Source organism: Bombina bombina, chromosome 1, assembly GCF_027579735.1.
Source record: "Bombina bombina isolate aBomBom1 chromosome 1, aBomBom1.pri, whole genome shotgun sequence".
Taxonomy (NCBI): domain Eukaryota; kingdom Metazoa; phylum Chordata; class Amphibia; order Anura; family Bombinatoridae; genus Bombina; species Bombina bombina.
In genome coordinates, this window is record NC_069499.1 from 1,241,520,594 (window position 1) to 1,241,547,539 (window position 26,946).

General features: G+C 37.0%; 1 protein-coding gene across 1 annotated transcript in view; it reads left to right on the plus strand.

The window, feature by feature from the left end:
* The window catches only part of CMIP (c-Maf inducing protein), a 363,762-nt gene extending 339,976 nt beyond the window's left edge, over positions 1-23,786 (plus strand). The window contains 5 exon segments of the mRNA XM_053700697.1: positions 1,126-1,173; positions 1,999-2,145; positions 3,409-3,514; positions 4,160-4,230; positions 20,379-23,786. Coding sequence (XP_053556672.1) covers positions 1,126-1,173; positions 1,999-2,145; positions 3,409-3,514; positions 4,160-4,230; positions 20,379-20,432 — 426 coding nt within the window. The 3' untranslated portion in view covers positions 20,433-23,786.
* The last annotated feature ends 3,160 nt before the right edge of the window (positions 23,787-26,946 follow it).

The window sequence follows — 26,946 nt, forward strand, 5'->3', positions numbered from 1 at the left end:
CTAAATGGGAGTAATACAGAGGTCTCCTTGTACTTCCAGGAAAGGCTACTACTAAATAGAGAGTTCTATAGAAGCACAGTTCTACTACTGTAGCACTAACACTACACCTCTACCTATCCAATAAGCCTTCTTTTTGTAAGAAATACTAATTGGCCAATCCTGCCATTAGTGGCTTCATTATTACCTGACATATTATTGCCTCTCTTACCATAAATCTTACTTCAAACATAATCTACTTGTATGTCTGCTAATAGTAGTTAATACACAGAGCACTCTTTTAGTAAGGCACTTTACTTGTTCTGTACTGTTAAAGCTACTTATACTGTTAATGTATTTTTCTAACAACCAAAGCGTACTGTCATCATTTATGTTCCTTTAAATGACCTCTCTACTAATGCTAATGAAATGAATTGCAGTTAGTCACTATACAGGTTAAAGGGACGGTCTACCATATAATTTTTATTGTTTTAAAAGATAGATAATCCCTTTATTACCCATTCCCCAGTTTTGCATAACTAACAGGTATATTCATATACTTTTTACCTCTGTGATTACCTTGTATCTAAGAACCTTTTGACAGCCCCCTGATCATATGACACTTACTATTTATTATCTATTGACGTGCATTTAGCATTGTGTTGTGCTAAATCTTAAATAACTTTCTGTGCCTGAACACAGTGTCATCTATATGGCCCACATGAACTATCAAGTCTCTTGCTTTGAAAAGCAATTTAAAAAGCAAGTGATAAGAGGCAGCCCCCAAGGGCTTAGAAATTAGCATATGAGCCTACCTAGGTTTAGTTTCAACTAAGAATACCAAGAGAAAAAGGCAAATTTGATGATAAAAGTAAATTGAAAAGTTGATTAAAATGACATGTCCTATCTGAATAATGAAAGTTTAATTTTGACTAGACTGTCCCTTTAAGCACTTTCTTTGCTTAGATTTTTTTTCTACTGCTCTTGCCTTCTGACAGCACATATCTAGGTCCAGTGAATTACTGCTCTAGTTATTTGTTAACTATTAGGGCAGCTATTGTCAGAATAAACAGTAAAATAAACAGATACACATTATTTCATTAATGACCAAATTTGTCATTTAAGCATTTTCTTTTTTCCCATTTGCAGCAAAGGAAAGGAGGACCAACTCGCCTAACACTGCCATCCAAGTCTACGGTAAGTTATCGGTCTGTCTTTTCATTTGTTTAAACGTTTTGGGTGTCCCTACAATTTAGTTAAAGGAACACTAAACCCCAAAAAAATCTTTCATGATTCAAGTAGAGAATAAAATTTTAAACAACATTCCAATTTACTTCTATTATCTAGTTTGCTTCATTATTTAGCTATCCTTGTTGAAGAAATAGCAATGCACATGGGTGAGCCAATCATACAAGGCATCTATGTACAGCAACCAATCAGCAGCTACTGAGCATATCTAGATATGCTTTTCAGCACAATATATCAAGAGAATAAAGCAAGTTAGATAATAGAAGTAAATTAGAAAGTTGTTTAAAATTGCATGCTTTTTCTAAATCATAAAAGATAAAATGTGGGTTTCATGTCCCTTTAATGGTTGCCATAACCATTATTACTATACATTGTGCAGAATAATTCATGAGTTAGTTTTGTTTCCAAATCTATTTGTTTCTGTGGTGGCTAAAAATAATGTCACTTTGGGCAATTATACCTTTTAAAGGTGCAAAAGCTATTTGAAAGAGCAGGCTAAAACTTTTTTTTTTTTGCATGACAAAAAGTTCAAGATAAAGTTGTTTATATTGAAATTAACAGGAAATGTATGTTTATGCACAAATGCTACCAATGTGTCCATTGCCTGCTGTTTGGTAGTGATAGCTTTGAAGATTAGATTTATGTCCCTTTAAAGTATATGACAGAATAGTATCTTTGTTTTTCTAGTCTCATATTTTGTCCTTTGACTCTGTCAAGTACTAGAATAAAAATCTCAGTTTTTTTTTAAATTTAGTAATGTACTTTTTGTTACAGGACGCCGATCTTGCCAGGTTATTAACCTCTGGATCTTTTGGAAACCTGGAAAACCTCAGCCTGGCCTTCACCAATGTAACGAGTGCCTGCGCAGAGCAACTCATCAAACTGCCTTCACTCAAGCAACTGAACCTGTGGTCGACCCAGGTAGGATGTCATAGGCAGATCCTGTGCGCGGAAGCTGAATCAGAAAACCACAAGCGCCCACTTAATGTGGTGCAGCCTCTCACACATTACTCTTTCGATGACTTGCAACATTCTTAACCCTTTTACTGCTAACCTGTCTTATTGCCCTCTTGTATACATGCAACAGCTTCTCAGCTGATTAACTGTTTTCTCATCAGTTATGACGGTTCATCTCAGCATTCTCCATTTCCTTGTCTCCTGTGTCATGTGACAGCCATCAGCCATTCACAGACTCTTATGTATATACTGTAGGAGTTGATGCATCAGACAGTGTGCATATTAAGACTGTGTGCAAAATTTGATAATGGAAGTGAATGGAAAGTTTTGTTGTTGTTGTTTTATTTCAGTGTCCCTTTAACTCATCTATCTCTTTGTGGTCCAAACCCATTCTGTTAACCCAAATAACAAACTGTATTTTACATTGTTTTTAACCCAAGTCATACCAGGTGTGTATTGTAGATTCATATATTTTATCTTCAAAGTAAAGCAAAATATTTTCTAGCTGTCCAACTCTCCTTATAAGATCGTATTAGAATTATATCTCAGATACTCTAAGATAATTAATAAACATAATGCTACCCTGCACATAACTAGTACTGATGTTTGCATACATTTAAAGGGATAGTAAACACTGTGAGATTTGTATATAAAATGTTTAGTTATACATAATGAAATTACTTTTCAGTATATTTTCATTATTTATTTTGTTCCCTTTTAATGTAATTTAGCTCTAAATATTGAGCAATTTCTAACTTTCTGACCATGAATTAGTCTTGTTCTCTGCAAACTAAACCCCAGATTGGCTCCTACAAATTAGGGAGATGGTGGGTGGAGTTTGGCTATTGGAAAGTAATTGCAGTAAAAGTGATGTTCATTTTGTTTTAAAAACACTAAGACTTGACTGATATCTTATTCTACAGCAACACAAAAGAAATGTCTTGTAATTACAAAGTGCTTACTGTCCCTTTAAATTAGACTCATAAAGGTGCAGTGCATATTAGTAACATACACCAGCCAATACATGAACAGGTCTTGAAATCTTGATTTTCTGAAATAGTGTGGAGTGTGTCACAGCTAATTACTTTGGGATATTGATGTGAAAAGTTGTAGTTTCAGTATATTCCTTTTTAATGAATCGTTCCTCGCATGAATTCATGACTGCTACGTGTGTGTCCTGCAATTAATATACAATATATATTTTTTCTTTGTATTCATTACCCATAGTTTGGAGACGCTGGTCTGCGGGTTTTATCTGAGCACCTCACCACTCTGCAAGTTCTTAACCTGTGTGAAACACCCGTCACTGATGCTGGATTACTGGCACTGAGCTGTGAGCATTTATTTTACGGTTTTGTCTTTCTTTATTTCAATCACTTGGTGTAACCACTCGTCCCTTTTGTGGGCTGACCTAGCTATCTACAGAAGAAAAAGATTCCTACCACAGAGTGTATTAAACTTGTAGGTATTAGACTGTTTTCTAAGGGACATGTTTAATGTCTCTTTAATTTCTATATCATTGCTATATATAGTAAATAACCACAGGCTTGCACTCTCTGGTCTTTTAAATCCCTTTTACTTGTGCTGTGACGTTTCGGCGATACAGCTCCCCTTCCTCAGACAAAGTGTTAATGCTGTTATACAAATTTATAACAAACAAACTCAAAGAAATCCCTCCGCCTCATTAGAAAAAACGCCAAATGGTTGTCATAGTGACCGCATTGTGTTTACAAACATAAGTGTTATATAAATAAAGTGATATATGCATCTTCATAATCATCATATGTGATTTAAGGAACACACTGTATATTGCAATCAGATAATTGTTATATATATATTTCTCTTTTTATGCTTTCAATTTCTCTCTCTTCTTTTTTTCTCTTATTTATTTTCTCTATCGTTCCTTCTCTCTATTATTTCTCCTTTTTTACAGTTCTTCATTTTCAATACTTTTTTTAATGTGTTTTTGTTCATGTAGCTATGAAGAGTCTGTGCAGCTTAAATATGAACAGCACCAAACTATCAGCAGACACCTACGAAGATCTTAAGGTAACTCATTTTATTCTGTGAAATATTGCACATTGATCAAATTACTTTTTTAATGCAAAGCACTTTATCATAATTCCCGATATAATGATTAAAGGGACAGTCAACACCAGAATTGTTGTTGTTTTAAAAGATAGATAATCCCTTAATTACCCATTACCCAGTTTTGCATAAGCAACACAGTTATAATAATACACTTTTTACCTCTGTAATTACCTTGTATCCAATCCTCTCCAGACTGCCCTCTTATTTCAGTTCTTTTGACAGACTTGCATTTTAGCCAATCAGTGCTCACTCCTCGGTAAATTCACGTGCATGAGCTCAATGTTATCTATATGAAACACATTAACTAACGCCCTCTAGTGGTGAAAAACTGTCAACATGCATTTATATTAGAGGCGGCCTTCAAGGTCTAAGAAATTAGCATATGAACCTCCTAGGTTTAGCTTTCAACTAAGAATACCAAGAGAACAAAGCAAAATTAGTGATAAAAGTAAATAGGAAAGTTGTTTAAAATTACTAAAGTTTTTTTTTGGACTTGACTGTCCCTTTAAGTTTGTTGATTGACTTTATTTAGAGGATTAAACCACAGATAGTAAAGGGTGTGTCCAGTATCCATTCTATGACGAGAATCATAATTTCTGTATATTAAAAAGTGCCAAAAAAAACGTTGTGGCCTTTAATTTAGATGCATGTGTAATCCTATAAATCCTTTATTGGATCCAAAGTGGATAAAAATACACACAAACACACTATTCATTACATAAAAATGTATATCTTTATAAAACACTACCCCCAACATACAAAAAAGTCAAAACCATTCAGAAAATACCATCATCATATAAGACTGAATATTCATACTTAGCAGTATGAGGGAATCCAAAAACTATGTCATGTGAGCCAATGACAACATTAATACGTGCAGCCACCAATAAGCAGCTAGTTCCCAATAGGGCTTTACCGCTTCTGAGCCTACCTAGGTATGATTTTCAACAAAGGATGCAAAGAGATTGAAGCAAATTAGATAACAGAAATAAATTAGAAAGTTGCTTAAAATTGGAAGCATTATCTGATTCATTAAATACATTTTTTTGCTTTCATGTCCCTTTAATACCCGTTTAGAATGTAAATGGATCCTAACCCTAACTTTACCCTTTTTCAAAGAGTGCATACTGTCTGTGCCTATGAATTTAATTACATGGCGTCATCCTCCAGACTCTGTTGTCTTGTACACAGAAGCAAACAGCTAGACAGAATGATGTATTTCACGCAGATATTATGCTAAGAATAATATGCAGATTATTTAATTATATTCGTTGTTTAAATATTGAAAAAATAGCTGTACAGTATAGTCCATAAAACAGTGGGCACCACCATGTTGTATTCTAGATTGTCTTTATATGATCTTCTTTGTGGAGGCCAAACAGGGACAGCTATAAATGGGTCACTACAATGTGCAACTAATTGCTCTGTAGAACATAGTTTTAAGGGGATAGTAAAGCTTTGTAATTACAAGACATTTCTGTTGTGTTGTGCATCAGGGACAGGTGATTCACAACCAACATCCTTTTTACTGCAATTAGGTTTCAATAACTAAAACCCCCCCCCCCCCCCATTTGCCTTATTTGAAGGAGCCTATATGAGCTTTAATCTAAAGAACAATGCTAGCCACGGTCATAAAGTTAGTAGAAATTGCACTGTTCTGCAGTTGTATCTAATAAAACCAACTAGGGATTGATATTATTAAAATTGCTCAATTTTCAGAGCTACATTACATGAAAAAGGGCAAACTAAATCATGAAAATATATTGCAAAGTTGTTTCATTACACATAACTAAACATTTTATATAGAATTCTCAAGGTATTCACTGTCCTTTTAAAGGTACACTAAACCCCACATTTTTATTTTATGATTCAGGTAGAGAATACAATTTTAAACAACATTACAATTTACCTCAATTATCTTCTTTGTTTAATTCTTTAGATATCCTTTGTTGTAGAGATAGCAATGCACATGGGTGAGTCAATTACAAGAGGCATCTTTGTGCATCTATCAATCAGTAGCTACTGAGCCTATCTATGTATCCTTTTCAGCAAAGGATATCAAGAGAATGAAGCAAAATAGATAATAGAAATAAATTAGAAAGATGAAAGAGAATTTTTTTTAGTTTCATGTCCCTTTAAGTCTGGAGACTGCACTTTCAATTTAAGCAGGAATTAGAGCACATACAATGTTTTCAATTACAGAAAATGAAGAAACAATATACTTTTTACTACATATAATTAAACATTTATTATTACAATTGTAACTTATTTTTAATTCCCCTTTAATGTATTATGTCTGTGCTCATTTAATGCCAAAGCTTGGATTTAAGATGTTGCGTTCTCACTGCACACTGATATTACTAGAGTTTGTTCCATCTCTTGTTGTACAACCACTTTTACTGTACTACATACTGATATTTTTAATCTTAACGTAAAATTCCCTTTGTTTTCTGCGCATTGTTATTCCAAGACCACTTTGCTGATAATAAAATGTATGTTGTATTGGTTATAATTTCTTGTCTACATTGTTTAAATAGCTGTGGTATAATTGTTTAATCTCTCCAAGCTGTTTTGGCTTTTGAACTGTGTTTTTTTTTTGGTTTAACACATGAGGCATAACTACTCATAAATTATAAATCCTATAATTGGCGGAATCAGCCATCCATTTTTGAGAACCGGCAATTGAGATACTTTAAAATTTAACAATACATAAAGGGACATAAAAGTAAGGTGAGAAAATGTGTTTTAGCATCTTCTTGCACTGCTATAACTCGGCTCCAAAGCAGCAAAGAACTACCATTAACTGGTGAGCCAATGACATGAGGCATATGTACGTAACAACCAATCCACAGCTAGCTCCCTGTAGTACACTGCTGCTCCTGAGCTTACCTATGTATGCTTTTCTGCAAAGGATATTAAGAGAACAAATGGAATTTGCTAATAGAAGTAAACTAAAAAGTTTCTTAAAGTGATAGTAAATCCTAACTTGTGTGAAACACTAGGATCTACCAATGCAACAAATAAAGGGGACTTTCAGTCATGAAGTATAAAATACTTATACTTCATGCTGAAAGTTCTTTTATTTGTCTACAGTGTTTGCCGTGCTGAGCACCTCAGGCCGCCCATGGCAGAAGGCTATTTTAACACTGAGGTGATGTTAGCATGCTAACTATCCAGCATAATGCCAGCTGGCCCGCTCGGCTATTGGCTAAGAGGTGTAAGTGTCACCTTATTGAAAAATAGGTCAGGCGGGCGGTCTGAGGCGCTCAGGGCGGCAAACACTGCAGACAAATAAAGGAACTTTCAGCATGAAGTATTTTATACTTCATAACTGAAAGTCCACTTTATTTGTTGCACTGGTAAATCCTAGCGTTTCAGAAATGCTTGGATTTACTATCACTTTAAAGGTACACTAAACAGTAGAATAGCATAATCAGTAAATACAAAAAGACAATGCAAAAGAACTTAGTTTGAATTTCAAATGAGTAGTAGGTTTTTTCTGATAATTTAGTTCTATTTTCCCTCCCACTACATCATGTGATAACTATAAGCCAATCACAAAATGCATATACGTGTATTCTGAAAATCTTGCACATGCTCAGTAGGAGCTGGTTCCTCAGAAAGTGTGTACATAAAAAGATTGCGATTTAGAGAATGGAAGTGAATTGGAAAGTTGTTTAAAATTGTGTACTCTGAAGCTTTGACAGAGTACTTTCAGCTAAACTGCAACTCCACGACGTACACTCCAATGACTTGGTTCGCACATAAGGCTGTTCTCAGGGGGTTGTTGCTTAAACAGAAAGCTATTAAAAAGCATTCTTCGCTAGCACAATACAAAACACTACTACAGAAAGTACAAACTGACGAAAATTCACATAAAAGTGATCCCCAGAGACAGGATCTTTTGCAGGCGCTAGCCACATCACGATCCCAGCTACAAAACTACTTACATAAGGAGGTATGCGTAAAGGCTTTATATCTTAGGAAGATATACTTCCATGGAGGTAACAAATCTGGTACCCTGCTTGCTAGGGCCTTAAAGCGTAAAACATTACACAACTACATTCTCAATATAACAGCAGACGACGGCACGGAAACGTCGGACTCAAATCTGATAGCTAAATCATTTATGACCTACTATGGGAATCTTTACAATTTCCCCTGTAATGAGCGGGTAACACAAGCAGAATTATTAGACACTTATATTCAAAGTGCAGATTTGAGTAAGATTCAAAGAGAGCTTAGACAAACCGATCAAACTACATGAAATACTGAAAGTTATTAATGACCTTCCATCGCATAAAATTCCTGGACCAGACGGGTTTTCAAACAAATATTACAAAACATATAAGGATATCTTAGCGCCACATCTGTTAGAGTTATATAGGTATATAGATAAGGAAGGACATCTCCCCCCCGGAATACTTAGAAGCCCAAATTTCAGTTTTTCCCAAACCAGGTAAATCATCCACGCATCCCGGTAATTACAGGCCCATCTCTTTATTGAACACTGATTTAAAAATCTTTACAAAAATACTGGCTAATAGGTTGAACCGAATACTCCCACAGATTATCCACTTTGATCAAGCTGGCTTTGTGCCTTGTCGAGAGGCCAGGGATAACACCATCAGATCACTTCAATTAATAGATCATGCTAAACATACAAATACGGATATGGTGGTTATTTCCACAGACGCTGAGAAAGCGTTCGATCGCCTAAACTGGGATTTTTTATTTGCTACACTTAGGGAGGTGGGTCTGGGGGAGGGTATGCTTTGTAGAATTCAGAGCCTTTATCATGCACCATCAGCAAGGGTTAGATTAAATAATATGATTTCCGATCCCTTCTTTATCCACAATGGCACAAGGCAGGGTTGTCCGCTTTCCCCTATCTTATTCATGATCAGCATGGAAGTCTTAGCACAGAAAATAAGAAATAATCCGCTGGTTTCCGGCATTAAAGTAGGCCCTTTAGATTGTAAACTCTCGCTATACGCAGACATCTGTCCCTGAGGTCCTGAAAGTTCTCAAACAATTTGGTGACTTTTCCAATTTCAGGATTAATGGACAAAAAGTCAGAAATCTTAAATATTTCCCTCCCACCTCAAGAATTTCAGACCCTGTTACAGTCATGCACTCTTAAACACCAACCACAAGCGATCAAATATATGGGGAGGGTATCTTGCTCCAAACACGAAATCCCTCCTAGAGCTTAACTTCACTAATCTACTTAATACTATATAGACAGATTTAAAGACTTGGAAGGACCGTCCCTTTTCATGGTGGGGTAGACTCCAAATTTTGAAAATGAATGTACTCCCTAGATTGCTGTACGCTATTCAAGCTGTCCCTATCACCCTACCACAGGACCTCCTTACTCAGATACAACACGTTTTAGATTCCTTCGTTTGGGGTAGCATAAAACCCAGAGTTAAGAAGGCAACTATGTACAGGTCAGCCAGAGAAGGAGGGTTGGGTCTGCCTAAGATAGAAACCTGTTATCAGGCCACGGGCTTACAGAGAATCATAGAGTGGCACAGAAATAGGGACTCTAAGGCTTGGATTCCAATAGATTCACATATACTTCACTCCCCCTTCCCGGGAGCTTTATGTTGGATAGCAGGGCAGAATCGACCCCCATGGTTGAAGGCATACCCGCTTTTAGACCATGTGTTCGAATTATGGGACACTTTGATAAAGAGATTCCCAGGAATATCAACACTCAGATCACCCATGTCCCCAATTTCCCCGAATGCTGAGCTATTAGGGGGGGTAATGTTTGACAGGAATTACCTGAATAATTGGGAGATGGGTTACACGGTTCCCCTATTTAATTTACTCAGTGAGGGCAAACTCAAAAACAGGTCAGACCTTACAGACATCCTAGGTGGAGTTTTTGTTAGGTGGCTAAAATATAACCAAGTTCACCATTTTCTCCATACCCACCCTCTCAAACAGTCACTTACAAGAAATCTCACACCCTTCAAACAGACATGCACTATGACAAGTTCAGCACATCACACCTTATCGTGGGCTAAGAGACTCCTAGTTAATGCACATAGCTTGAAACTTCCTGATTATATAGAACGCTGGCATAGGGAATTGAATAAGACTATCACACATTTTTAATAATACAAGAAAATCTTCATCCTCAGCTAGATTTTTAGAGACAAATTACAAACTCCTGACTAGGTGGTACTTGACACCTACCAGACTTAAATGCATTTTCCCTGCCTCGTCGGACCTTTGTTGGAGGGGTTGTGGGGAAAGGGGGACGATGACACACATATGGTGGGCATGTCCTAAATTGTCACCTTTTTGGGAGGGCATACAGAATATCCTACAAGTCATAATGAGGCTGGGGGATTCCTATCAGCTAGATCCGACAACGGCCCTACTGAACCTGTTACCTAAATGTAAATGTAAATTAAGAACACGACTAATTCAGTTGGCATTGAATTCTGCTAGATCCTTAGTCGCTAGGCTCTGGAAATCTCAAATCTGTCCGACCCTAAAGGACTGGCACTCTCACATGACAGATACCTTGAGAATGGAAGAATACGGTTTCTTTAAATCGAATAGGTTAGGATTCTTCCATGATTTAAAATTCATCTGGGATGATATCCAAAATGATCTGAAGATAGAGGGGGGGGGGGGCGGGTGCTTTACACAAGTTACAGGAGTGAACTAGGAGGAATGACAGGCCTAGTGTTATCTTAGAGGTGTATGGCTGACATGGTCCCACCCCTGCCTGATACTCTAATAATGACCTCTTTAGCTTAGCACTTCTCTCAAAGGTTGATAGTTAAATACAAAGTCGAGGGATACCACTAGATGTGTAGAATATATACAAAGTGATCTTAAATTAAGAAATTTCGGCATAGTTTTGTTGTTGTTTGAGTTATGTTTTGTACACTGGTGCCATTGTCAATCACCATGCATTTATATGGAGTGGGGCTACTGTTTTCAAATGGACTTATCAGCTCTACTATACTATACCAATGGGAATAGTTTCAGTTCCCACTGAGCTGTGCCAATAATTTAAGATGATTTGTGACCCACTAGGTATCAATAACGAGTCAACCATGTGATATGTGTAGCATGCAGGCGGAAAGTCGGAAACCCAAAAAGATTTTTAAAAAAAATTAAATTAAAAAAAAATTGTGCTGAAGCAGGGGCACACCTACACACTGCTGCCGACACACAAATGTGTCACGACACACAGTTTGGAAAGCACTGCATTAGAGTTTAATTTTGACTTTCATGTCCTTTTAAATATATTCTCAACTAATTCACTTTAAATTTGTTATATGCTTCTTAACATAGATGAGAAATAACTATTTTGTAAATTAAATTTGCCTCATCTTTTTTATGTAGAATGCTACTAGGTGGTTAATACCTAAAATGAATATAATGCATTAATTTAGTGTTAAAAAATAAATTAAAAAATACTGTTCTGATACATTTTTAGAAATAAGATTGAGACAAAAATAATGTTATATAATACAAAGTGAACTATTTTAATTATATTTCAGTTTTATTATGTATTTTCTTATACTTTTAAGAGCATTCTGTGTCACATTATAATTTATATATAATTAGTCTCTTACATGGTGCTTTTATAAGAATCCACAAAGCCATCTGAAGCTATACAATATAATTTTCATTACATTTTGTTCCCATGTCAATATAAGTTAGTTAAGCCATAGGCAGAATACTGTTTTGATTTGTCATTTATCCAAAAAGGTTATGAAGTTTTCAGGATACTCACAAAATACCCCAGCTAGTTAATTAACTAGAATATGTTCTTTAAGAAATAACATTTTAAATAATATTCCAGCCAGCTTGAAGGCTACGCACTAACAACATTTCTAGGAAGTCTGCCAAACCATTGAAAAGAAACATTGTTACAGAAAATATTGTCAAGGCAAAAGAGGACATTGAAAGTGGGAAAGGGAGTAATTGACTAACAAAGGGCTATATTATGAGTGGAGCGCAATTTATCGCTAAAGTAAAATTTTCTCAAGCAAGCGCTAACCCGATGCTGAACTTTGCGACATCATTAATGAATTCCCCCATAAACTTCAATGGAGTGCGAAAAGGGGAAAACACCCTTACGCGCGAACCCGATCACGTTTAACCAAGTGCGCTAACCCGACATGAAATATAAAATTTCACATTCCAATGTTCTTTACATAGCAGAATATGTTCTATTTATTCGTAAATAAATAAATATATATATATATATATGTATATATGAAAAAGAAAACTTGCACACTCTGGTCTTTTTCAAAAACTCTTTACTGTGAAAAGTACAGTAAAGAGTTTTTGAAAAAGACCAGAGAGTGCAAGTTTTCTTGTTCAGCTGTATTTAAACTGTACTAGCACCCTGGCAGTTGTTGGAGTAAGTAAGAGTGCTCTCCTTTGTTACTATATATATATATATATATATATATATATATATATATATATATATATATATAGTATTTTTTTTTTTTTTGGTAAAATATGTCTAAATTTTTATATATATATATATATATGTATATAATTTTATATATATATATGTATAGATATATACAGATATATATAGGTATATATTTTAAAAATACATAGAACATATTCCCCTATGTGAAGAACATTGGGATGTGAAATATTTACAGTAAATATATAGTTAAACACTTAATTAAATATAAATATTGCACGAACATGATTTTTCATACTTTCAGCTACTTGACTGCAAAGGGCTCCAATGCCCTTATATATATGTCTCATATATGTATACATATGAATTTATGTTTATATGTGTGCATATACAGTATGTCTGTAATTACATATATGCACATATAAATACATAAATACACATGCACACACATATAAACATATATATATATATATATATATATATATATATATATATATATTTAGACGTGTATGTATGTATCTCTATGTTAAAGCCCTTTGCATGCTTTTTTCCCCCAAACACCTGAGACCTCATAGTTTGAGCTCATTAACTTTTTTAATGCAATATTTTTATAAATAATTTTTATTAGACAGTGTTGTTATGAGTGTAACTGTATATTTAAATTTATTTTTGATGTGTTTTGTGCAACTTTTCTCCAACATAGGTGTGTCCGGTCCACGGCGTCATCCTTACTTGTGGGATATTCTCTTCCCCAACAGGAAATGGCAAAGAGCCCAGCAAAGCTGGTCACATGATCCCTCCTAGGCTCCGCCTTCCCCAGTCATTCTCTTTGCCGTTGTACAGGCAACATCTCCACGGAGATGGCTTAGAGTTTTTTGGTGTTTAAATGTAGTTTTTATTCTTCAATCAAGAGTTTGTTATTTTAAAATAGTGCTGGTATGTACTATTTACTCTGAAACAGAAAAGAGATGAAGATTTCTGTTTGTAAGAGGAAAATGATTTTAGCAACCGTTACTAAAATCGATGGCTGTTTCCACACAGGACTGTTGAGAGGAATTAACTTCAGTTGGGGGAAACAGTGAGCAGACTTTTGCTGCTTGAGGTATGACACATTTCTAACAAGACTTGGTAATGCTGGAAGCTGTCATTTTCCCTATGGGATCCGGTAAGCCATTTTTATTAAATAAGAATAAAGGGCTTCACAAGGGCTTTAAAGACTGGTAGACATTTTTCTGGGCTAAAACGATTGATTTATAAGCATTTTTAATAGTTTATAGCTTTGAGGAGTTATTTTATTCTTGGGAATTATGTTAAATAACCGGCAGGCACTGTATTGGACACCTTTTTCACTGGGGGCCTTCTCTAATCATAGGCAGAGCCTCATTTTCGCGCCACTAATGCGCAGTTGTTTTTGGGAAGCAAGGCATGCAGATGCATGTGTGAGGAGCTCAGATACATAGAAAAAGCTTACTGAAGGCGTCATTTGGTATCGTATTCCCCTCTGGGCTTGGTTGGGTCTCAGCAAAGCAGATACCAGGGACTGTATAGGGGTTAAATATAAAAACAGCTCCGGTTCCGTTATTTTAAGAGTTAAAGCTTTCAAATTTGGTGTGCAATACTTTTAAGGCTTTAAGACACTGTGGTGAAATTTTGGTGAATTTTGAACAATTCCTTCATACTTTTTCACATATTCAGTAATAAAGTGTGTTCAGTTTAAAATTTAAAGTGACAGTAACGGTTTTATTTTAAAACGTTTTTTGTACTTTGTTATCAAGTTTATGCCTGTTTAACATGTCTGAACTATCAGATAGACTATGTTCTGTATGTGAGGAAGCCAAGGTTCCTTCTCATTTAAATAGATGTGATGTTTGTGACAAAAAATTTAGAGAAAATGATGCCCAAGATGATTCCTCAAGTGAGGGGAGTAAGCATGGTACTGCATCATCCCCTCCTTCGTCTACGCCAGTCTTGCCCACACAGGAGGCCCCTAGTACATCTAGTGCGCCAATACTCCTTACTATGCAACAATTAACGGCTGTAATGGATAATTCTATCAAAAACATTTTAGCCAAAATGCCCACTTATCAGCGAAAGCGCGACTGCTCTGTTTTAGAAAATACAGAAGAGCATGAGGACGCTGATGATAATGGTTCTGACATGCCCCTACACCAGTCTGAGGGGGCCAGGGAGGTTTTGTCTGAGGGAGAAATTTCAGATTCAGGGAAAATTTCTCAACAAGCTGAACCTGATGTGATTACATTCAAATTTAAATTGGAACATCTCCGCGCTCTGCTTAAGGAGGTGTTATCTACTCTGGATGATTGTGACAATTTGGTCATTCCAGAGAAATTATGTAAGATGGACAAGTTCCTAGAGGTCCCGGGGCCCCCCGAAGCTTTTCCTATACCCAAGCGGGTGGCGGACATTGTAAACAAAGAATGGGAAAGGCCCGGCATACCTTTTGTCCCTCCCCCTATATTTAAGAAATTGTTTCCTATGGTCGACCCCAGAAAGGACTTATGGCAGACAGTCCCCAAGGTCGAGGGGGCGGTTTCTACTCTAAACAAACGCACTACTATCCCTATAGAAGATAGTTGTGCTTTCAAAGATCCTATGGATAAAAAATTAAAAAGATGTTTGTTCAGCAAGGTTACCTTCTACAACCAATTTCATGCATTGTTCCTGTCACTACAGCAGCGTGTTTCTGGTTCGATGAACTAGAAAAGTCGCTCAATAAAGATTCTTCTTATGAGGAGATTATGGACAGAATTCATGCTCTTAAATTGGCTAACTCTTTTACTTTAGACGCCACTTTGCAATTGGCTAGATTGGCGGCGAAAAATTTGGGGTTTGCTATTGTGGCGCGCAGAGTGCTTTGGCTAAAATCTTGGTCAGCGGATGCGTCTTCCAAGAACAAATTGCTTAACATACCTTTCAAGGGGAAAACGCTGTTTGGCCCTGACTTGAAAGAGATTATTTCAGATATCACTGGGGGTAAGGGCCACGCCCTTCCTCAGGATAGGTCTTTTAAGGCTAAAAATAAACCAAATTTTCGTCCCTTTCGCAGAAACGGACCAGCCCCAAGTTCTACATCCTCTAAGCAAGAGGGTAATACTTCTCAAACCAAGCCAGCCTGGAGGCCAATGCAAGGCTGGAACAAAGGTAAGCAGGCCAAGAAGCCTGCCACTGCTACCAAGACAGCATGAGATGTTGGCCCCCGATCCGGGACCGGATCTGGTGGGGGGCAGACTTTCTCTCTTCGCTCAGGCTTGGGCAAGAGATGTTCTGGATCCTTGGGCGCTAGAAATAGTCTCCCAAGGTTATCTTCTGGAATTCAAGGAGCTACCCCCAAGGGGGAGGTTCCACAGGTCTCAATTGTCTTCAGACCACATAAAAAGACAGGCATTCTTACATTGTGTAGAAGACCTGTTAAAAATGGGAGTGATTCATCCTGTTCCATTAGGAGAACAAGGGATGGGATTCTACTCCAATCTGTTCATAGTTCCCAAAAAAGAGGGAACATTCAGACCAATCTTAGATCTCAAGATCCTAAACAAATTTCTCAAGGTTCCATCGTTCAAAATGGAAACCATTCGGACAATTCTTCCTACCATCCAGGAAGGTCAATTCATGACCACGGTGGATTTAAAGGATGCGTATCTACATATTCCTATCCACAAGGAACATCATCGGTTCCTAAGGTTCGCCTTTCTGGACAAGCATTACCAGTTTGTGGCACTTCCATTCGGATTAGCCACTGCTCCAAGAATTTTCACAAAGGTACTAGGGTCCCTTCTAGCGGTGCTAAGACCAAGGGGCATTGCAGTAGTACCTTACTTGGACGACATACTGATTCAAGCGTCGTCTCTACCACAAGCAAAGGCTCATACGGACATTGTCCTGGCCTTTCTCAGATCTCACGGGTGGAAAGTGAACGTAGAAAAAAGTTCTCTATCTCCGTCAACAAGAGTTCCCTTCTTGGGAACAATAATAGACTCCTTAGAAATGAGGATTTTTCTGACAGAGGCCAGAAAATCAAAACTTCTAAGCTCTTGTCAAGTACTTCATTCTGTTCTTCTTCCTTCCATAGCGCAGTGCATGGAAGTAATAGGTTTGATGGTCGCGGTAATGGACATAGTTCCTTTTGCGCGAATTCATCTAAGACCATTACAACTGTGCATGCTCAGTCAGTGGAATGGGGATTATACAGACTTGTCTCCGACGATACAAGTAGATCAGAGGACCAGAGATTCACTCCGTTGGTGGCTGACCCTGGACAACCTGTCACAAGGGATGAGCTTCCGCAGACCAGAGTGGGTCATTGTCACGACCGACGCCAGTCTGGTGGGCTGGGGCGCGGTCTGGGAACCCCTGAAAGCTCAGGGTCTTTGGTCTCGGGAAGAATCTCTTCTCCCGATAAATATTCTGGAACTGAGAGCGATATTCAATGCTCTCAAGGCTTGGCCTCAGCTAGCAAAGGCCAAATTCATACGGTTTCAATCAGACAACATGACGACTGTTGCGTATATCAACCATCAGGGGGGAACAAGGAGTTCCCTGGCGATGGAAGAAGTGACCAATATAATTCAATGGGCGGAGACTCACTCCTGCCACTTGTCTGCAATCCACATCCCAGGAGTGGAAAATTGGGAAGCGGATTTTCTGAGTCGTCAGACATTTCATCCGGGGGAGTGGGAACTCCATCCGGAAATCTTTGCCCAAATAATTCAATTGTGGGGCATTCCAGACATGGATCTGATGGCGTCTCGTCAGAACTTCAAGGTTCCTTGCTACGGGTCCAGATCCAGGGATCCCAAGGCGACTCTAGTGGATGCACTAGTAGCACCTTGGAGCTTCAACCTAGCTTATGTGTTCCCACCGTTTCCTCTCATTCCCAGGCTGGTAGCCAGGATCAAACAGGAGAGGGTATCGGTGATCTTGATAGCTCCTGCGTGGCCACGCAGGACTTGGTATGCAGATCTGGTGAATATGTCATCGGCTCCACCATGGAAGCTACCTTTGAGACAGGACCTTCTTGTTCAAGGTCCGTTCGAACATCCGAATCTGGCCTCACTCCAACTGACTGCTTGGAGATTGAACGCTTGATTTTATCAAAGCGAGGGTTCTCAGATTCTGTCATTGATATTCTTGTTCAGGCCAGAAAGCCTGTAACTAGAAAAATCTACCATAAAATATGGAAAAAATATATCTGTTGGTGTGAATCTAAAGGATTCCCATGGAACAAGATAAAAATTCCTAAGATTCTATCCTTTCTTCAAGAAGGTTTGGAGAAAGGATTATCTGCAAGTTCTTTGAAGGGACAGATTTCTGCTTTATCTGTTTTACTTCACAAAAAGCTGGCGGCTGTGCCAGATGTTCAAGCTTTTGTTCAGGCTCTGGTTAGAATCAAGCCTGTTTACAAACCTTTGACTCCTCCTTGGAGTCTTAATTTAGTTCTTTCAGTTCTTCAGGGGGTTCCGTTTGAACCCCTACATTCCGTTGATACTTTTGCTTCTTCTGAGGCTATTTTTGGGAGAAAGGTTTTGCAAGCCGTGGTGCCTTCCATCTAGGTGACCTGATTTGCTCCCTCCCATCATCCGTGTCCTAAAGCTTTGGTATTGGTTCCCACAAGTAAGGATGACGCCGTGGACCGGACACACCTATGTTGGAGAAAACAGAATTTATGTTTACCTGATAAATTACTTTCTCCAACGGTGTGTCCGGTCCACGGCCCGCCCTGGTTTTTTAATCAGGTCTGATGATTTATTTTCTCTAACTACAGTCACCACGGTATCATATGATTTCTCCTATGCAATTATTCCTCCTTTACGTCGGTCGAATGACTGGGGAAGGCGGAGCCTAGGAGGGATCATGTGACCAGCTTTGCTGGGCTCTTTGCCATTTCCTGTTGGGGAAGAGAATATCCCACAAGTAAGGATGACGCCGTGGACCGGACACACCGTTGGAGAAAGTAATTTATCAGGTAAACATAAATTCTGTTTTTTGTCGAGTGTAGCAGCTAACCAGAGCTCTGATGTTGCGCTATCCTGATGCAGGTTAAATTCTATTACGCTCAAGCGAACGTGTTTACTTTCAACTTGTAATATGTGCTCTACTTCCGTCACGGGCAAAGAACCGCGATAAACCCTCATTGCTTGCATGCAACAGTCAGCGCGCCACTCATAATCTAGCCCACAGTAGGGAGTAAAACAGAGCTCAAGCAATGTAAAAATTGGTCAAATAAGGAAATGATGGACTACACTTCCAGATAGTGAACTCTGTGATAGGCTAACTAGGCGCACGGAACTGGAGTTTAGTATTAACTCTAATATATTCTACCTATAAATTACTTCAAAAGCATGTTTAAGTTTTGTATTTTAAGTTGTCTTTGATCTGAAACCTGAATGATAATACTTGTATCTGAGCCAGGAAATATAATGCAACTCCTCCACTCATTCACTAATTAAAAAGCTAAAGATAGAGAAAAATAATAAGCAGCACTTACAATAGTCAGCGCAAGCTGGGAGTGACCTGGATTTCGCTAGATTCTAATTGTACCAGCAACACCCACCCATGATCAGAAACACACCCAGAGATATGACCCACTTGCTATTTTTTGCCCTTGTTATTTTAGCATTTGTAGGCATATAACATTAAGATGAATCTGTGGTTATAAAAATAACATCAAATCCCCACACCCTGACACAGTGAAACCTTAGCAGTTTCCAGCCCTTAAAGAATACATTTTTAATTGGATGGGTGTTTTCACAAAGGTAATTTTTCCTTTTGGTTATTAGAATATAAACACATTTTACTTATTAGGCATAATGACTTTGATCCTTTTACTTTGTGTTTTTTTTTTTTTCTCCAATTAATTATTTGGCTGCTAGAAATTTAAAAAAAATGGCATTAAAGGGACATGACAGTCACAAGTTTTATTTTGTGATTAAGACAGTGCATACAATTTTAAAAAAACAAGTTTCCAATTTACTTCTGTTATCAAATTTTCATCTTTATCATGGTATTTGTTGTCTGGAACACTACATACTGCCTTCTAGTGTTTTTGCAAATGTTTAACATTCTTTTAAAACTTCTGCCATACAATTTTGCAGACACGTGCACGCTCCTCAGCTTACATTCCTGTTTTTTTAACAAAGGATATCAAGAGGAATAGATTATTTGATAATAGAAGTAAATTGACTGTTTAAAGTTAGATACTATCTGAATCATGAAAGAAAACTTTTGGGTTTTCTGTCCCTTTAACTTATCTCAGCAATATACATTAAAATGACATAGACTTAACTCAAGTAACTAAATAAATATTTACTATTCTGCCACTTTCAATTTGTAACACACAAATTGTGTATGCCTGTGTATGCATTTGTTGCTCTTATTTTGCTGAAATTACTTTTTTAAGTAGAAGTTTATATTGTGGTTTAGGGTGGTAGACTTCATAGAATGTGATCCCAATACCTCTTCTTTTTTTATCTAAACACATTTCTATAATTCTTCATCATAATAACTGTCTTAAACCTAGATCTAAGGGCCTTTATGTTGGATCCTTGGTTGCAAATAGTGAGCTGTAAGTGAGATAATAATGAAGAGTAACTTCAAATGAATAAGTAGAGATACGATGTGCAGATATTTTATAAGCTGTAAGTCATAGAATCTGTTTTCTTTACAGGCGAAGCTGCCAAACCTTAAAGATGTGGACGTTCGTTATACAGAAGCCTGGTGACTTCTCCTTATCACTGAAGAAGATAGCTCCTCAATGACTATCTAGCGATTATAAACGTTTAGAGAAGAAACTCATTGGACTTCTACAATCTGTGGCTTTGAGTTAGAGGTCGTTTTTATGTAGGGGTGGAAAAGAACGTTCTACCCAATACATACAGCTTTGGAATTTCAAAAATTAAATTAATTAACAAAAAAGACTGTAGCTGCAAGAAGACAATGCTGAGGAATAAATCGCCTTGTGGATTTTATTTTATTTTCTATTATTTGCATAAGTGTTCATGCTGTGTTGGAAAAAGAATGTCTGTTTCTTATGTACTTTTTTTATTTGGTTTGATTGGATGGACTCATTTTAAGAAGCTTTTGCTTTGTCTTTTCGCCAGAAAAAAAAAAAAAATCACAATCCTGTAAAGAAAACGATTGTCATCTGGTCACATCTCTCCTTTAAATTGTTCTGCAAATTCATATTATTGTACATAAGGTTTACATAAATCACATATTTAAGTAAATTGTTCATGTTTAGTAGGTCTGGGACCTGCTTTTTTATTTATAAATTGTTAATTCTCTTTTATTTTCATTTGCAGATAGAACTGTAAAACCTAGTTTGTCACCGTCTTTTTGATTGTATAATTAATAATGTATGTGTATTGTTTTGCTTTGGGTTCAGAACAGAAAGCCCTCCTGAATAAATAACAAGATTAAATGATTGTGTATGCTAAATTTTCCCCACAGTTACAGGATATAGGAAAGTTGGATTATATAATAACACAGTTTTTTGATGATATCCATGGCAGCCAATATTAACTAAGTGGTTCTGCACTAAGGCAGCTCTAGTAAAACTATATAATAGCCCAAACAGCAAAATACTGCTAGGGGCTTGAAGTCTCTAGTCCACAAATGTGTGACTGGTACAAATATGCCAGCAGAAGAAGAAGAAATCGGGTTTTTTACTATTTATTACGTTGAGCAGGCCTGCAACGCTTTCCCTTCAGGCTGATAACTTTTTTACTTTAGCTGGTAACCTATAGTGATATTTTTCCCACTTATTCTGTATGGACATTTGTGTTGACTGGAAGAAGCATTTTGACATCCTCTTTAATATGTTGAAAGTGGGTGATGATGTCAGTTTGGCTGCTTATGATGTTATCAGATACAGTACATTGATTTGGCTATATTTCTGGCCTGCATTATACAGTTGGGAATAACTGGTAGTCGCATTATCATTTGTATAATTTATACACACAGACACAAGTAGGGGCAGGCCTCCTTATATTATTACTGTGTGTGTAACATAAGGCTGGGTGTATAGCTATAACATCTGAACTTTTTATTGGTATGTTCATATTGCACTGCTTTTTTATATATATATATATATATTTTATTTTAATTTTTTGTGCTGGTCTCCTAAGGATGAAATTATTACTCAACCAAATATTCTTTAAACTTAGCATTCCTTTTTAAATAAGGGATAACACCACCTAAATATGTATGATCAACTTTATACAGTAGTCCCCAATGTTCCTTTCCTGAAAGTCAGTGGGTTATTAACAAATTTAGTATTCAAAGTGCATATAGTCTAGTCATAAAAAATAAATAGCTATATATTATTTTATTTTTATTTTCATTTAATTGGCTATTGTTTACTATATACTTAGTTTTGTTCTCCAGATATAACCACTGTCCAAAGATAACGTTCATGAATGTATAAATAGCTCTCCTTAATTCATATCAAAGTTTACCATTCGGAAATATAATTTCAAAGGTGCAATTTGTGTGAAGCATTCTTAAATCCTAAAGCTGTGTGTGTGTGTGTGTATATAAATATTTACTGTGTAGGGAGGCTCGAGTATATAAATAATAGCATATAACACTCAATAGCCTCCTTTTTACGGAGAATAAAAGTTTAAAAATGTTGAGTGCTATGCTTGATATATATATTTGTAGAGAAGACAAGCACTCCAGATACCAAGTCACAATGGTCTGAGGAAGGGGCTAAACCCCCGAAAACATTCACAGCTTAGGAAATAAATCATTGAAAAGTCCTGGTGAGTGCACTCTTCTTTTGCTTATATATATATATATATATATATATATATATATATATATATATATATATATATATACACATATATATATATACACACACATCATGCAGAATGTGCATTTCTCTTTTTGAATCCATACGTAGAGCAGTTATGGTAAAACTATGGGAAAGGGTCCTGAGTGTTCAACAGTTGAGAGAAATCTGCATTTTGTTGTTTTAGATTTCAGTTTTGTTTTTTAAAGCAGTATAGTAATGATTGTCAACTAATTGATGAGGTTCCTATACATGCATGTAGAAAGGTAGAAAGGTGTCATTATTGAATGCATTGATGCCTTGTTTTAGATGACAGATGCAGACATTTTTTTGAAAATAAAATGATATAGTTGCCTTTGTCAGGCCTTTCATTTTGTATTATTATGTCTCGCTTGCAGTGTTTTTTTGTTTTGTTGTATAAATGACACATATGAAAGATTATTAGTAATCCATATGTCAGTAGAAAGGCTCAGGGAATTGTTAATTCCCTTATATTGGCTTAACCACTGCATTAATTATCTGGCTGCCATAGATTGCATACATATCATGCAAGGCATTATATTGGATATTGCATTGCTTTGAACATGACCAATTGTTTCTGGTAGACTTGTAAAAACCAATTGTGAAATAATTTGGTTAAACCAAACATCAGCAAAATAACAATCAGTTATATATGTGTGTGTGTGTATATATATATATATATATATATATATATATATATATATATATATATATATATATATATATATATATATATATATATATATATATATATACAGCCCTATCCATTGACCAGAATGATTTTTATACAAGGGTATTCTTACCCATTCAGTATCTTCAAAATTAGATCTGTTTTTAATAGTTTCATCACTAGGACCACTACGAATGTTCAGATCTGTGGCTTTTAAAGATCTTTTTGTAACAAATATAAAATTCCTATCTGTTTCTTTTGAAGGTGAAAAACATGTTAATCAGATTCATTGTATCGCGCATATGTATGCTCATTTGATAAAAAAAAAAAAAATCAAACATTTAATGCTTTTCACCTTGCTGCCTGATAAATAATTTATCTTTTTTTCTGTGTTGGATTCATTTTATTTTTTATTTTATAAACTGGAGAGTGATAAACTTTGGAAAACATGCAAACATCATGTATGCCAATTTTTTTGTAACCACTGTTGCTTTTATGATTTTTCCTGGTTTTTAACTACTGCTCTGTAGGTTTGTACAGAGATGTGATATCATTTCAGGCAAAAAATAAACAATAAAAAATATCATAAAGCTGTTTGGGTATTTTGTTACTTCATACATTTTATTTATAAAATGCCATCCATGCTTCTGATATACACAATAAAAAGAAATGATAGAAAATGTTAAATTAATTTAATTTAGTAATATATATTTTTGTAGCATACAGTTTATATAGGTATATAGATAAAATAGCACACCACCATAAAAAAATAACATTTAAACTGATATCATTCAAAATTACTCAAACAAAATATTCTGACACATTTTTTTATATATTGAGTGCTGCAAAAAACTACTCTAAAGAAAATAAAATGTAAAAACAAATGTATTAAACTCACTTTGTTTAATATGTGTAATCAGGTAGAGATACTTTTTTTCTTATTCACTTGCTCTCTCTAAGTATTGGCCTTTGTGTTTAGACAGATAGGGAGGCCTTAAAGGGACATTATACACTAGCTTTTTCTTTGCCTAAATGTTTTGTAGATGATCCATTTGTATAGCCCATACAGTTTTTTCTTTTTAAAGACACGATGAGTCCACCGATTTCATCCTTACTTGTGGGATTACGCCTCCTGGTCAGCAGGAGGAGGCAAAGAGCACCACAGCAGAGCTGTATATATATCTCCTCCCTTCCCTCCCACTCCAGTCATTCTCCTTGCCTGTGTTAGTGGTAGGAAGAGGTAAAGTGAGGTTTTAGTTTAGATTCTTCAATCAAGTGTTTGTTATTTTTAAAATGGTACCAGTGAGTGCTATTTTTTTATAGGGTGTAGCCGTATTCCTTGTCAGCCTCTAGAGTAGAGCTACAGGTGGCTTTAAAGCAATGGGAACTGGTGGGATTACATTCTCACTGCCTATCTAATAGTGGGGTAATAGACCTTTATTGTCAGGGCTCCCCTCATTACTATGTACCACTCGGCTTTCACATAAAATGAACAGATTATGGAGATGCGGTGGGAGAGAGTCACAACAAGGGGCTATACTATTGATAAGGGCTCCTACGAATTGCTCTGTTTGTTGGTCCTGTGGGCGAGACGCTGGGGACCTTTATTAGCGGAGCCCTGAAACTTAAGGCTCAGGTGCACGGCTGTGTGTGTTTACTGTATCAGTAAATAGGTTATTTGAGTTGCTAGTTATCTTTGACTGGTGATCGTTTGTCACATTTTTTTAACCGGAAGATCAAAGTGGTTTCCTTTGCCGCCCACGAAGGGCGGGTTAACTTTCGCACGTTTGAGGAGAAGCCGCGCAGTTGTTTTCTGCTACGGAGTCCAACATCCGGCAACAGTGAAATTTCTTGCAGATCAAGTGTTCGCTAAGACCGCATGGTTATAAGTTAAAGCAGGCGGTCTTAGTCATTCTGAAGCACAGTAGACAGTGGTCGGTGTACCGTGGGGGCAGGTAGGTGCCTCAGCAGAGCTGTTGAGGCGGAGAGGTGCACTTTTTCATTTAGTTATTCAGTAAATAGTTTTAACTGTCAGTGTTTGTTTGGTGCAGTAAAATTGTTAGTTTTTAAATTTTAAAGGCACAGTATACGCTCTGTTTCAGAGAATTTCAGCAGACAGCATCTATATTAGGGCTATTCTTTTACTTTTTTCTGGCATAACATTAACAGATTATATTTTTAAAGGAGCCACCACCAGAATTTGCTTTGCTTTATTTTTATCATGGAAGATCTTCAGAACGTCACATGTTCCATGTGTTTGAATGCCAATGTGGAACCTCCTGTTACTTTTTGTCCCGCATGCATTGAGAGGGCATTACAGTTTAGAGAGCAAATTTTCTTTGATAAAAAATTGACAAAAGCGGATGCTTCTCAGGGTTCTACTGATGAGATACAGAGTATGGCGCAACTTTCTCCCCAAGCGTCATAGCCCTTAACGCCCGCTCAAGCGGAGCCAAGTACGTCTGCAGTTTCTGCAGAGATTACTTTGAAGGACATAGCTACAGTTATGTCATATACTCTTTCCGATGCATTATCTGCCTTTCCCGTATTTCAAGGCAAACACAAAAGGAAGGACTACCACGTGGTCAATGGAACTTCTGATACCTTGATGGCGATTTCAGATGTACCCTCCCAGGGCTCTGAATTTGAGGGTATGGAGGTTCTATCCGAAGGTGAACTTTCTGATTCAGGAAGAGCTTTACCACTGACGGATTCAGAAGTGGTTTCTTTCAGATTTAAGCTTGAACACCTCCGCTTATTATTGAGGGAGGTTTTGGTGACTCTGGACGACTGTGATTCAATAGTGGTTCCTCCAGAGAAGTTGAGTAAGTTGGACAGATATCTAGAAGTCCCTTCTTATTCGGATGTCTTTCCAGTTCCCAAGAGAACTTCTGAGATTATTGCTAAGGAATGGGAGAGACCAGGTATTCCCTTCTCTCCTCCCGTTTTTAAGAAAATGTACCCTATAGCTGACACTATTAGGGACTTTTGGTAGACGGTCCCTAAGGTGGAGGGTGCTATTTCTACTCTGGCTAAACAAACTACTATTCCTATTGAGGATAGTTGTGCTTTTAAAGACCCTATGGACAAGAAGTTGGAGGGTCTCCTTAAGAAGATCTATGTCCATCAGGGGTTGTTATTACAACCGGCAGCTTGCATTGTTACGGTTACCAGTGCGACTGCTTATTGGTTTGATGCTCTGGAAGAGTCTCTTAAGACTGAGACTTCTTTGGAAGAGATACAGGATTGGATTAAAGCTCTTAAATTAGCTAATTCGTTTATTACGGATGCTTCTTTACAGATTACTAAATTGGCGGCTAAGAGTTAGGGTTTTTCCATCTTAGCTCACAGAGCCTTATGGTTGAAGTCTTGGTCTGCAGATGTATCATCCAAGTCTAAACTTTTGGCTATTCCCTACAAGGAGAAAACTCTGTTCGGTCCTGACTTGAAAGAAATTATTTCTGACATCACGGGAGGCAAGGGTCATCTCCTCCCTATGGATAAAAAATCAAAACAGAGGTCGACAGAGTAATTTTCGTTCCTTTCGAAATTTCAAGGGAATCCCCTCTTCCTCTAATCAGGAAGGGAACTATTCACAAACTAAGTCTACCTGGAGGCCCAACCAGTCTTGGAACAAGGGTAAACAATCCAAAAAGCCTGCTGCTGCTCCCAAGTCAGCATGAAGGGCTGGCCCCCGATCCGGGACCAGATCTAGTAGGAGGCAGACTTTTCTTCTTCATCCAGGTTTGG